The sequence below is a fragment of the Pseudonaja textilis genome, chromosome 8 (assembly GCF_049901715.1).
Source record: "Pseudonaja textilis isolate UNSWEBS1 chromosome 8, rPseTex1.2, whole genome shotgun sequence".
NCBI classification, from domain to species: Eukaryota; Metazoa; Chordata; class Lepidosauria; order Squamata; family Elapidae; genus Pseudonaja; species Pseudonaja textilis.
The window spans coordinates 30,705,285-30,719,413 of NC_141997.1; the positions used below are offsets into that span (position 1 = coordinate 30,705,285).

Below are 14,129 nucleotides of genomic sequence, written 5' to 3' on the forward strand. Positions count from 1 at the left end.
TGACTTTTAATACAGGGCCACAAACCAAAAATGTACACCAAGCTAAAACAAGGTAAGTTTATTTCCTTAGCCATTTGGAGTTCAAAAGCCCTCCAACAGAATCTTTATTCTTTGTAAGTTAGCTACTGTAGCTGGCAAACATAACATTGTCTCTCATCCTGATATTGTCCATAACAAATCTGCTAATACATATCTGCCTTTTCCTTTGTAGTGAACGTGGAAGACAACTGCCCTACCAGCACCATCCTTATGTACGGTGCAAGGAGGACCTCCACAATCACTAAATCTGTTAGAAATTAGTCCTCTTTCCTGTTTCCACTTCAGATTACATTTCTCTCTCCGTTTGTGTACATGCTTTAGAAGGTAAAAATTGTACCTTTCTGAACTAAACCCAATACTAGACTATCTGCAAGTGAGGCATTTCTGGATTTGTGACAAATGAAAGTAAGACTTATTTTTGCAAATGTGTACATTCCAACCCCATGCAGTTCAGGTTAATTTCTATATTCAAGGCAGAAACAATGCATTAGCAAGATACAACCAGACAGCAAATTTGCACTGGCAAATGTCAATATTCTTTTGTGTTTTACCAGAAGATACCAAGATGCAACAATTGGGATTATGCACAAATATACGTTGGCTGTGAGTTACTGTAGATCCCAGCAGCATTTCAAGACATTCAAAATCATCATGCAGAAAGTTCCTTAATAAGATAGCAAACCTAGGCCTGATTAAACATCAAATTACAGTTTTCCCTTTCCTCTGAAAATGCTTAAGGGCAAAATGAAGAACAACAAAGCATAATATGATGGCAGAAATTGAAGGACCGAGGCAAACAGCTTTAATAATGACATACAATTATGACATACAAACTTGATATTCTGTGTTTTTTTCCCCCTCATTAAAATACTAAGGGACAAATCCCAAAGAGTTTTCCCTTAAATATACACTAATAAAATTCGAAGTATCTATACCTTTTTCTCAAGACTCACATTTGACAGTCAAAATTAGAAAGAGACAAGCTGAACATTTCTATTATTATTGTGGTGCAAAGTGTTCCATTAGTTATTCTCTTCTAAAATTAAATCAGTGTCTCGTGTCAACTATTTGAAGTGTTACAAAGAGGGCTGAATAAGAAATTAAAGGAAACTCATGATGTAAGTGGAAGGAAACAAATATGAAAGAAAAGTTGGACAAAAATCTATATATAAATCATGTGCCATATCAAATTAGAACAACTCCGAGCACAAATCGTTCAATATTCCATTAAGATACATTTTCATTCATATTTAAAATTTGACAATCATTCCATAGATTAGCATAGATTCATTTTACTGTACAGTCAAGAATATTTATCTTGCATGATGGACCAAAAATTTAGAAGCTATAAAATCATTTGCCTTCATAAAATAAGGACATTTTGTAACAATACGTCTGCTTGTAATACACAAGTGAATTAAGTTGAATACAAGATAACCATACAAAGTACAGTTTAAAAAAATCATTTTCAGAATCTCACAGCTACATGCAATAATATGTACTCCTCTGAAAAAGAAGTGATGATTGGTCCATGGTACACTGCAAGTTCAGTAAACGCACTGAATCCCTGCTTCATAGAACTCCTTGGCATTTATCCAAAATTCTTTTTGAAAAAGCAAGGAACTGCTTCAGTTCTCAGTTTTATAGCCAATCACAGCACAGCACCGCAAAAGAAAATTGAGCAAAAAGAAAACGTTGCTTTCAAAACACATTTTAGTCATCATTAACATTGATTGCATTCTGACTCTGGCAAACATTCCAGTTGGTTCCTAAAGATGGTATTTGTCCTATATGGTTTGATTTTCCTCAGAAGTTGTAGCATCTCAAAACTTTACAACATGGTCAGTCCTTTGGCATGCTACAAAACTAAAAGTATCAAAGTGTCCATCTCTGTAGCCATTCCATATACAATAATGCCCATTCTTTCTACCTCCATATACAATCATGCCCATTCTTTCTACCTCCATTTTAAGGACCTATTGAAATCCTTCTGAAACATAGTCATCCAAATATGATAGATCACATTCAAACTACACCTTAAATCTCCTTTGTATTTGGGGACAGCTTAATTATCTACTTCATGCTGATTGATCCATATCCTTCAGAAGTATAGATTTATTGCACTATACCTGAGAAGTTGCTATTAAGACAGAAGGTGGGAGTCAGAGAAAAAACACATTATCAAAAATGAGAGCTGGACAGGTGGAGGAATGAAAGTTTTTTGTAGGACAGAAAGGGAGACAAGAGAAATTCAACAAATTTGGGGAAAGCAGTAGCCTGAAAATATCCATCCTCCCTCGCATTGCCTTGCAAATTCTGTAAGGCTTTGTCAGACTTAATTCAAAGTAATCCAGATTTCCTTCATCTCCTTTAGCCAAAAGCTTAACCAAAACTGTTTTGTAATGGCATAACAAAATAAAAATAAAATAATAATAAAACTGTTTTATAATGGCACCCGTTAGGCATCAGTCAAACCAGGTCTACATTTCCCTTAGGAAAGACACAGCGAACGATACATGCAGGGAAGCAAATAGAGAGGCCAGAGTTAGGAACCTTAAAGGCCTGTGACAAGCAGTTCCACCTCACTCTTTCAGGCAGTCTGTCATGACAGTAAAGCTGCAACAGCAGCTCAGGATACCCACAGGGGTGGCTCCAAAACCAGCCTCCAACCATCACTGAAGTATCAGAAATAAGCCAAGAACAAGGAGCATTGTTCTGGGAAGAAGCCCTAAAGTAATCCAAACAATAATATTGTGAAGAAGTGCCTGGAGGGGGAATTTAAGGAGCAGGAAACAGTCATGAATTCGCATCCCACTCCCACCCCAGCACAGTGCCTTCTCTCAGAAAAAGGAAATGCTTTGCCTCTTCCCCGCCTCCCAAACCTACAAGATTTTGTTTGTTTGTTTCAGACATCTCCAGAGAAGACCCCAAAAGTTTATTTGGGACAAGCTGTCATCCTCATTCCAAAGATGAGCTGGTGAGGGCAGAAGCTGTGAGGGGGGGGCGGGGGCTTTATTTTTTCCCTGGAATATCTTCTCCACAAAGTAGCTCTGCGCCTTTGGCAAAGTTGCCTGCCACCAGCATGCGTCCCTCAGACCGCAGTGCTTGGCAGTGGGGGAGGGAGGGTGTCTTCCGGTCTCGAGAAGCACAGCCCACCGAACCCCGACTCTACCCCGCCAGTGTCGATCCTGCAGGGAAGCATTTCGTGCCTCAGGCTCCTGGGCTCTTCTTGTGGGGTTGGGGCATTCTGGCCTCCCCCAATTTTCTGGGAAGGAGCTTCCTTGTTGCAGCAGTCATGAAAACTACTAGTGAGGGGGGAGGGAGTAGACAAAGGGAAGAAAAGCTTTCTCGGGAAGCAGAGTTTGTCTCTTTGGCATCACTCCAGTCCCGAGAAGGCAAGTAAGAAAGCTCTGGTGTGACTGTCCCAAACTCTGGTAGGCCTCAGCTTTCCCAATCCTGCTGCAGCTTGTTGATGCTGGGTGACAATGCAATGCATGCTAGTGATGTACTACACTGCAGTACCAGCATCCAGGAACCTCTTGCTTAAAAGCTTCCACTGCAGGGCAGGCAATAGGACAAGCACACATACTGTGGACAGAGGCACATAACAAATGCATGCAAGGGCTTAAGCAGTCTTTCCCTTCTCCTTGATTTTGTAGGCGTACCAAACGCTTTGGAGATGCTTCTCTCCAAAGAATGCAAGTGACTGCAGATACTCCAACTGACATCCCAGAGAGGCATCCCATCCCACAACTGAAAAGTCTGAGTCGGGGGCGGGGGGGCTGGCAGGAGGGGGGGGATCTTGCTTCCCCGCCAGCACAAGCCTTCGCCCGCTGGTCAGTGCTGTTCCCTTCCTTTCCTTCTCTTCTGTTGACAGCAAAGAACAAAACGGAAAAGCGAAGGGTTGGAGGAGAAAGTGAGCTGTAGGGCACCAGCATTTCCTCTTTCAGTGTCCTGCAAGTTCTTTCTTGGAGTTGCCTGGGACTGACCGCATGACTGTTACGCAGAAAGCGAACAGACAGGCTGGCGTTCAAAGGGCCCCCTCCCTGTACCTGAGTGGCAAGGCAAAGAGGAAACCTATCAAGGCACATTCACACATGCAGACACACACCCCTCTGCTACACTCTTGATAAGCAGGTGGACTTTTCTTCCGTTCCTTCTACAGGCACAGGCTCCCTGAAAAGCAGCTCCTTTGACCAGCTAGGGATGGAGGAAAGGGGCTTGCTTGAAGAGCGCACAGCTGGGATGGCAAGCCATCACTTCACATACTTTTGAAACACAAACCTTGTTGGAAAAGTTGTGCCAAAAGTCCCTTGGAGCCACCTACAAGCCACAGGCGTGTAAGAGTGCAGCCACAGGCGTGTAAGAGTGCAAGGCCTTGAGATCTCTTCTGGAAGCTAACTGCACCCATGGGCTGTGGGGGAGTTTCAATTCAGCAGCATGCTACAATTTCATCTTCTAGTGATCTAAATTTCTCCATTTCTGGCTTCAACACAGTCCAAACAGATCTGTCTAGTCGTGTCCAGCCTGACCCTTGCTTGTTTCCATACAATGGGAACCACACATGCAAGTCGACACTGGCCTAACTCCATTTCCCTCAGTTTCCCCTCAACAGGACTGCAGATCTGCCTTCGGCGAGCAACAGACAGTAATACAAAGGAAAAAAAAACAACGTGATGTAATGTATTGCTTACCAGTTGGGTTCTTGTTTTTCTTAAGACTCTTGCCACAAAGACACTGCAGCATATGCGATCCTTTGCTGAAAATGTTCCAAAGAAACCACATTGATTTGGGCGAAAAGCAATCCAGCGCTTATACACCCTGAGATAGATGAGACCCTTGTGGTTGTTGCATAATAATAAATTGAGATCAGTTCTCCTCAAAAGGTGCACCAGTTTTATCATAGACAACAACAAAGGGGGAAAAAAAATAATAATAAATTTGCTCTCCCAGGGTTTTCCCCCCCCTTTTCCCCTCACGTGGTTTCTTTCTTTCAGACTTCTCAACGGATGCGTTTTTCAGCCAGAGTGAATGGTTATTCCCCCTCCAGAATGACGGTGGATTATCACCCAAAACTGTGGAAGGAAAAAAAAGACATAGATCCTCTCCTTTCTGTCTGTTTCTTCCCTTTCAGATCGAAGCCAACCAAGACATGAGGCGATGAGATTCCAGCCAAGGCCAAAAACTAACCCGAGACCACAGTGAAAAAGAGAAGATCCCCAAAGAAGACACCATTGCCTGTTACTTGATGGTTAGGTGGATGGGTGGATCTGCAGAACAAAGCCAAAACAGGATGCATCCTACCAAAAGATAAGCATGGTGCAGCTCCTGGAAGAGAGAACACGCAGCCAGTACCACCACTACCATCTACCTGAAGTCTGATGGATGAAAGCAGGCGCTCCACTCGGAAAGTGCTGATTTTTACCATCAAATCATCTCAGTGACATATGCAATTGTGTGGCACCTGCAGTTCCCAGTCAGGCTGCACAACAGATGCAAAGCTTAGCCCTTAGCACGCAGGCAAACATACACATCACGGAGGCAGCTCTCTTCTCTTTCCTTCTCTCTCTCTCTCTCTCTCTGTGCTTCGCCCAAGACCCAGCTTGCATTAGGAATTTCTCTATCTTCCCTGCACATGCAGAGAGAGAGAGAGAGAGAGAGGGAGAGAAAGATACATGCACACACACACGCTCACTCTCTCTCTCTCACACACACACACACACACACGCACACGCACTCACACTCACACAAACTGGATTTTGCTCCTGAGCCTTGGATATGAGTTACAGGCATTCAACTGGGAGTAGGAGGAGTTGAAATTTGCATCAAGAGACTGGCTTTCATGACGTAGCCACGTGCTTCCAGGCCTGTCACCAGTGAGATGCTTCAGCCAGCCCAGGGAAAGCAGTGTCACTGCAGTCTCTCCCTCCCCTCCCTTCTTCTCCCCCCCCCTCCTCCATTCCTTTCACCAAGCATGCTGCAGCTTAAAATACTGGACAGAGACCGCCACTTGTAACCTCCGAGGAACTACATCCCTGCATGCTAACAAGACCTCAGACCCACCACTCGACACATAGACTTGCCTGAGACTTTCCTTTGAAAACTCTTTACTGTTCGTGAGAAGAGAAAAAATCTAATTACAGACTGAACCATAGGGTCACAAAGAAGAAATGAACTTTCCCCTTTTTCCTGAAGAGCCAGGAGTCCACCCAATGATCCCACTTTCCATCTACACAGTCTCCTCCTCAAAAGAACTACGTCAGCAACAAGAAGGAACTAACAGGAACACGTTGCCTCTTCTTCTCTGCACACCTCCTGAGAAACAAATAGACTTTCTTCCAAATTCTGAACTGAAAAAACTGACATCTGTCCATCCAGGAGAAAAAGTGCTGATTTTGGAACTGAAAAGAACCTCAGCTGTCACCCCAGTTTAAATGATTGACAGATCTTGCTCAGGACTCTATCTGTAAAATGAGAATAAAAATGAGCTATGTTGCTTTATTCTTATGCCAAAAAGCAAGGTTAATACAGAAAAATATCCAATATATTTTTATAAAAATTTGAGTTTGTTATTTAAAATGCCGAGAAACCCATTTCCTTATTGATACAGACCTGTACATCTCTTTACAATCACATATTATCTCCATCTACCCCATTCCTTCATTCAGGCAAGAATGTCCCAAAATTGTTCCAGGAGCAATGAATTTAATATCTGCTATGTTCTCGGATCTTTATTATTACCAATTTAGCACCTCCATTTTACTAAAAGGAAACCTACCCATAAAACTGATTTTAAAATGCGATTATTTTTTTTCTTTAGAAGGAAGATGTTCCTTGTTGCTCGCATTCAAAGACTCTTTATCTGACGTGTAAAAGTATTAGACACACTATTTCCAAACTGGAGAAAGGATATTAATTTAAAATATCTTTGGTAAACCCTCTCTTACAAGAGTTCTTCAAGAAATGGTAAATATGAGAGATTGCAACTAGTTGGGCTGAACTAGTTGGCCATATCACATGGGGGGATTTAGCAAAGAAAGCCATTATGTTGGGAAGAGTTAGCAGTAAAAGGAAAGCAGGCCTCCAAAGAACATGGTGGCTGGACACCTTCACAAAGCTGACACCAACCAGAGCACAAAAAAAGCTCAAAGAAACAGTGCAAGATTGGAAGATGTAAAGAGACCTGGCCCTCGAATCACCAAGAGTTATGGCTGACTGAATAACATCATTATCAGAACTCAGTCTCCTCGAGCCTATGCAACAAACAAGGGTTGACCCTTCGACCAAGGTTTTCTTCTTTCAGACCAGACTTAGGGAGAAAAAGAAAGGAAAGTGCTTTGGATCTTCCTTCTAGAAGCTCAGTAACAGCATAGCCAAAAAGGCATTAAGAGTTGTTAACCAAATTTTGCGGAGCTTCTTCTCCAGTAACATTGAACTGTAAACCAGGGCATACAAAACCTTCACCAGACCAATTCTCGAATGCAGCTGGAATCCACACTGTATAACGGACATTAATACAATTGAACAAGTCCAGAGGTATTTCATGAGAAGAGTACCCCACTCCTCAGCTCGCCATAGAATATCTTATGCCACCAGGCTTGAAATTTTGGACCTAGACTATTCAGAACTACGCCACTTAAGGTCTGACCTAAGCTTAGTATGCAAAATTGTCTGCTACAATGTCCTTCCTGTCAATGACTACTTCAGCTTCAACCACAATAACACACAGGCAAACAATATATACAAACTCAAAGTAAACTGCTCCAAACTCAATTGCAGAAAATATGACTTCAGCAACAGAGTGGTCAATGCCTGAACTCACTACCTGACTTTGTTGTTACATCCTCAAACCCCCAAAACTTTAACCTTAAACTGTTTACCGTGGACCTCACTCCATTCCTAAGAGGTCTGTAAGGGGGCGTGCATAAGTGCACCAGCGTACCTACCACCCCTGTCCTACTATTCCTATTTATTCAGACTCATTTATATACTTATACCAGTTTATACTTATATGTTTATATGTTACGTTCATACTTATACCTGTCTTCTCATACATGCTTGACAAATTAACTAAATAAAATAAATAAGTAAATAGAAATAGAAAAATCTGAGCCAAGCTTGAAACAGAAAAGGTAGCTATACGATTCTGTAGTCTTCAATGTGGGGAAGCTTCTAATATAAATATTCTTATTAAACCAATGTAATTAAATCTCTAGATGTAAAAGGGAGCTTACCAAGAAAAGGATTATAGGAACAATTTATAGGAATACAGGGAATATAAGGGAATACAATGACCATTGCATTTTGCATTTCAAAATGGGTTCAGAATTCAATACAAAGTGACAAGAGATGATATTAGCTTCCTACTTGTATGTTGTTGTACTTTCTTTACCTCTTCCCTTTCTCTTCCTGCACTGTCCTAAGTTTATAACATATAGAGTAGGGGTCTTCAAACTTGACAGCTTTAAGACTTGTGGACTTCAACTCCCAGAATTCCTTCTCCAGTCATGTTAGCTCAAGAATTCTGGGAGTTGAAGTCCATAAGTCTTAAACTTGCCAAGCTTGAGGACCCTTGATACAGAGGATAGGAGAAACCATATTCTTTTGAGTGACTGGGTGGTGCTTTGTTCAGTTATGCAAAAGAGAAATTTTCCAGTAGTTGGATCCATCTGCCTAACAACACTTAGTAAAATAATAAAGGTGCAATCCAGTAGTGGGATTCAAACTTTTTTACTACCAGTTCTGTGGGCATGGCTTGGTGGGCGTGGCTTGGTGGGCATGGCAGGGGAAGGTTACTGCAAAATCTCCATTTCCGCTCCACTCCAGAGGAAGGATATTGCAAAATCCTATTCCCTCCCCACCCTACTAACCTGCTATCTAGCTCCATTCTCCTGGATAGCGTAACCAAAGAAGACCCAGCCGATCAGCTGGGACTCAGGAGGCAGAGACTAGATGGGGGTGGGGCCAATCAGAGGTGGTATTTGTGGGTCCTCTGAACTACTCAAATTTTCCACTACCGGTTCTCCAGAACTGGTCAGAACCTGCTGAATACCACCTCTGCTGCAATCTAATTTTCACTAGTTGTAGCACTGTATTGTATACATGATAAGTGTGACTTTTTACTGCTTGTACTAAACTTAGTACTGTTGTTTAAAAGAGGACGTTTTTATGACCTTTACCCGTCATACAGAAAGCCCAGCATCTAATATTAAAAGTTGTAAGAAACCCAGTGTCAGTAAAAATACTTTTCTTTTCCAGTTTCCTATTCTTTTTTCCTTTTTTAATTGCTTGTAAATCTGCAAATATCCATTCAGGTTACTTGTGAGGCTGCCTCTCCCTAAGATTATATACCTGTTCTCCTAGGTTATATAGAGTGAATGAGCTTTGGGTTCCCTGCCTTAAATGTTGTCATTTGGTGGGCCTTTGGAAGTGGGCCTTTTTGATGGCTGTCCCAGTTCTCTGGAATAGCCTCCCACTTTGAGATTAAAGAGATTTCCACCCTTTCACCCTTCCAGAGGGCTGGAAGGGAAGGGTATTTTTTTATCATTGTTTTACGTGTTGTGAGCTGCCTAGGGTCATTGTAGGAGATTGGCAGTCTTATAAGTCCTCTAAATAAATACATTCAGGCCATTCTGAATTTCTGCTAAGCATTTTATTGGGACTATGTAATCAAGAAATCAAAAGATGCTTGCTCCTGGGGAGGAAAGCTATGCCAAATCTAGACAGCATACTAAAAAGCAAAGACATCATCCTGCCAACAAAAGGGTGTATAATCAAGGCTATGGTTTTCCCAGTTGCGATGTATGGCTGTGAAAGTTGGACTATAAGGAAGGCTGCACACCAAAGCATGGAGGCCTTTGAACTCTGGTACTGGAGAAGACTCCTGCGAGTCCCTTGGACTGCAAGGTGATCAAACTGGTCAGTCCTAGAGGAGATCAACCCTGACTGCTATTTAGAAGGCCAGATCCTGAAGATGCAACTCAAATACTTTGGCCACCTCATGAGAAGGAAGGACTCACTGGAGAAGAGCCTAATGTTGAGAAAGATTGAGGGAAAAAGAAGAAGGGGACAATAGAGAATGGGGTGGCTGGATGGAGTCACTGAAGCAATCAGCGTGAGCTTAAATGGACTCCGGAAGATGGTAGAAGACAGGAAGGCCTGGAGGAACATTGTCCATGAGGTCGTGATGGGTGGGACATGACTTCGCAACAAGCAACAACAACAACAAAAATACTCTTGGGGACATAATTCAGGTGTTCAACGAAAGGAAAAAAGGGACCAAATAAGAGGTTGTGCATTTCTATTGATGTCTTGTTCTAAAACAGGAGTCCCCAACCACCAGGCCACATGCCACTACCAGGCCACAGATATGATGACCCAGAGTATCTCAGAAATATAACCAAAAACAAAATGTAAATAAAAGTCCTTTAATGCCTTCAACTTGGCTTCATTGTTTAATTGTTCACAGTGGAGGACTAAACTATTTTCAAAATAACATTTCAAAAGCAAGAAACACAGTTCACGTTCAAAGAGCCGATAACGAAGCAAAAACCAAAAACAAACCTCACTGAATAAAGTTCCTCGACAGACCAGGATAGTTAATTGCCAATTTCAGAAAGATAACCAGGGACAGTCCATTGGAAGAACAACAACCAAGATAAACCTTCTTTAGAAATAAAAGACTAATTTGTCTCCAGCATCTGTTAGCACACAGGTCCAACCTTTTATACAGATCTCACACCTGCAACCCATGAAGAGGATTGTGGCCCTCTCCTCCCAAGTAGACCACGTTTTACCCTGATCCTCTCCTCCCTGTGTGCCCTAGGATGGATAGAGGATGGGCCTGGGTCCTCCTCTGACTGCTCAGCCAGTCTCTGCCCTTCCCCAGCCTCCTCCATAGCCTCTGGAGCCACACTTCCACTCCCTGTTGTCTGTTCTTCCTCTTCCTCAGAGTCAGTCTCCACCAGGGGCATGACAGCTGGCCACTATCAGGCCATGACCACTTCAGAACAGGGCCGCATGAGAGGAGGGCCAGTGCACATGTGCAGCTTCACTCAACATGAGTGGCAGACCAGGGCACACAGTCATGCACGCACAGCGTCACTCATGTGAACAGAGCCCGTACCCAGTTCCATTCTCCCCACCCCCGCAAGCCAAGCTACCAAGCTGCAAAGTTTGGGGATCGCTGTTCAAATGAACCCTGAATTCACATAATTCAGAAGTGCGTGATTCTGTTGCAGGTCTTTCTGACTAAGCAAATTATTTATCCCTGTTAAGTGGGGGCAAAAATAAACAAGATGAAGATAAAAAGAAAGCTGATGACTAAGTGATGGTAATGTCATCTGGATTCTTCATAAAATTATCCCATTTAACTATGCAGATTGTTCATTGAAAAGATCTGGAAGCAAACTTGCCATGTGGCAGCGTCATATGTCTATGATTTTAAACTTGTTCATCTCTTCACAGATGATATTGCAGTCAAAGAGTCTACATCAGTAGTTTCCTGTTGAAATATTCAGTCCTGGATCTGGTATTCTTCAACATTTTTATTATTAATGTCATGGAGGAAGAAGTTACATTTGAGAATGAGGCAAATTTGGGTGGCCAATCTAATATAACAATTTTCCTACTGATGGAAGTTAAAACCCACCCCTCTCTTAGAAAAATGAAATATTTTAGGATATATTTAAAAGGCAGAATATTTCCCCTAAAAGAGAAGTAGAAACTCAGAGAGGCAGAAACTCACCCCCCCACACACACTTTGCTAATGGGCCGTTAAAGCCTGGGTCAGTCTATTTTACATAACAAAGATCTATCTCCTTCAGGCAGTCCCATAATCGGAATTGCCCAAAGCCCTTTCGTTACATCATCATCCAGCAATGCTCAACCAAGCCTGGGGCTCAGGACAGCCTACAGAGTTGCCCCCGCATGGCCCCATGGGAGTCTGACAACCAATCAGAATACAAGCTCAAATTCAATTCCAACAGAGGATGTAAAACCCAGGGACTCTTGGCATCTTTTTCCTTTTTTCGCTCAGGAGCTCCAGGTCATGTGATCCTGTCCACCATTAAACCATCTTTCCAAACAGCCTCCAAGTTTCCAGTGTCTTTTTCCCCATTTGGCATTGAACCCAGAAGGATATTTCTTCCAACGTTACTTTGGACATATTATGCAAAGCCTTAGGTCTCTGGAGAAGGGTCTATTGCTGAGAGAAGTGGAAGGAAAAAGAAGATGACCAGCAGCAAAATGGATGGACTCAGTTACAATGGCAATGTGCGCACAGTTAGAATATGATCGAGTTAGGGACAGACTGTCACAGACAAAAATCTGTCTATGTGCTCACTCAGAGTTGACAACAATTTGATGCCACAAATCAATCATTGTAATATTAAAGAAGACAGAAATAAAATTCAGTGCCATCCTGATAGGTTCATGAAAGTTTAATGTAGCAGAATGAAAAATAAAGAGACAAATGGAAAATTGCTCATGTGAGAACCAGAAGACAAAACGCAAAACTTTGTTAGGAGACTGGAAGATTTAGCCTCGGGAAGACAATTCTTGAGAAAAAGAGGAGGACTGTTCAGAGATTGTCACAAAAAAAGAAGGTCAGGACCTGTGCTATCTTCTTGCACAAATTGCAGGCATGCAATAATGGACCTAAATTGCAAAAAGGCAGACTCTAAATGAATATTGTGTGACAATGGAATCAATTACTCAAAGATGTTGTAGGTGTCCCTTACTAAATGTATTCATGTGGAAGATAAACATCTGAGATGTTTTGATATATATATTCCTTCAATGAGCAAAGGATTGGACCCAATTACTTAAATGACCCTTTTCAACTACTGTATATTATTTATTCTGTGCCATTTGGCACTTGAACTGAAAATGAAAAAAAACCTAAAGCAGAGAAGAACAAAATGTTCAAATGGCTAACAAATGTTGCTTTAAGAGAAGGTCTACATGAGGGGAAGTGAGATGAAAGTGAAAAATTCTCAATAATCTTTCAAATACAGACTATGAAGGTTTACTCAGGAGTAAGTCTCAATTATTTTACTGAGATTTATTGTCAGAGAAGTGTATAGAAAATCTCATCCTTTATCTGCAATATTATTTCAGTTACACTCCTAACTGATTATTTTGTGGTGTTCAGTAATAGTTTCGGAAATGCTTTTTTTATAAACTTCTACACTTTAATTTTAGAGATATTTGCAGCTTTTCTTTGTGTTGCTTTACAGAAATTGCCTAGGTGATCGGATTTTAGATAGTTGCTGGGTTGCAGCAAACTAGTCAAATACTGTACTGTAAGTATCTTATCAAAAAGATGACCTGTTTTAAGGTGGCAAAAAGTTGGATGGAGAAGAACCTGTGAAAGTAGAAATCTATCAATGTCATACAGGATACTGAAAAATGCAAATCTGCACTCTTTTTCCCATTGTGCTCCTTGCTCTATCAATATTTTCACAAAGCCTGCCTAGTCTACCAGTTTCTCCTAGGAGGTTAAAAATATTTTTTTTGTCAGAAAAGGTTTTTTAAAAAAGTCAGATGATGAATTTAACCACATGGTCATGGCTGCCATTTTGATTTTTTTAAAATTGCTCATAGGGACCTGGTGGCAGGTAAGAAGCAATGGACCTGTATCATTTTTACTTGTTTCTAAACGTATTACTTTTGTTCAGAGACTCCTAACGTAAAATCAAATTTTTATTTATTTATATCCCGCTTTATTACTTTTATAAGTAACTTAAGGTGGCAAACATACCTAATCCTCCTTCCTCCTCCTATTTCCCTACTGCCACAACGCTGTGAGGTAGGTTGGACTGAGAAAAGGTGATTGGTCCAAGATCATAATATTAAAAACATGATATTAAAAAAAAACCTTTCAAATACTTCAACTACCTCCTCCTCCCCTCCCCTTCCTTCTTTTTCTGCTTCTGCTTCTTCCATATCTGTCATTGGCGATCATGTTGGCGATCCTATTTTTATCAACAGCCACATGAAAAAGTGTTGTTGAGTTTTGTCCAAAACAGTCCCTTAGATTTTTGAAGCCATGATGTTCCTCTGCCTGGACCTCGTTTGCCTTCAAAGTT

At 41.5% G+C, this 14,129-nt stretch overlaps 1 protein-coding gene across 2 annotated transcripts in view; it reads right to left on the minus strand.

Annotated features, from left to right (window-relative positions):
• The window catches only part of FGF14 (fibroblast growth factor 14), a 321,475-nt gene extending 315,687 nt beyond the window's left edge, over positions 1-5,788 (minus strand). The window contains exon 1 of one of the 2 annotated variants that reach the window (XM_087937937.1): positions 4,734-5,788. In XM_087937937.1, coding sequence (XP_087794063.1) covers positions 4,734-4,824 — 91 coding nt within the window. In that variant the 5' untranslated portion in view covers positions 4,825-5,788. The remainder of the gene's footprint in view (positions 1-4,733) is intronic. The other variant, XM_087937936.1, reaches the window with a different exon arrangement.
• Positions 5,789-14,129: the final 8,341 nt, after the last annotated feature.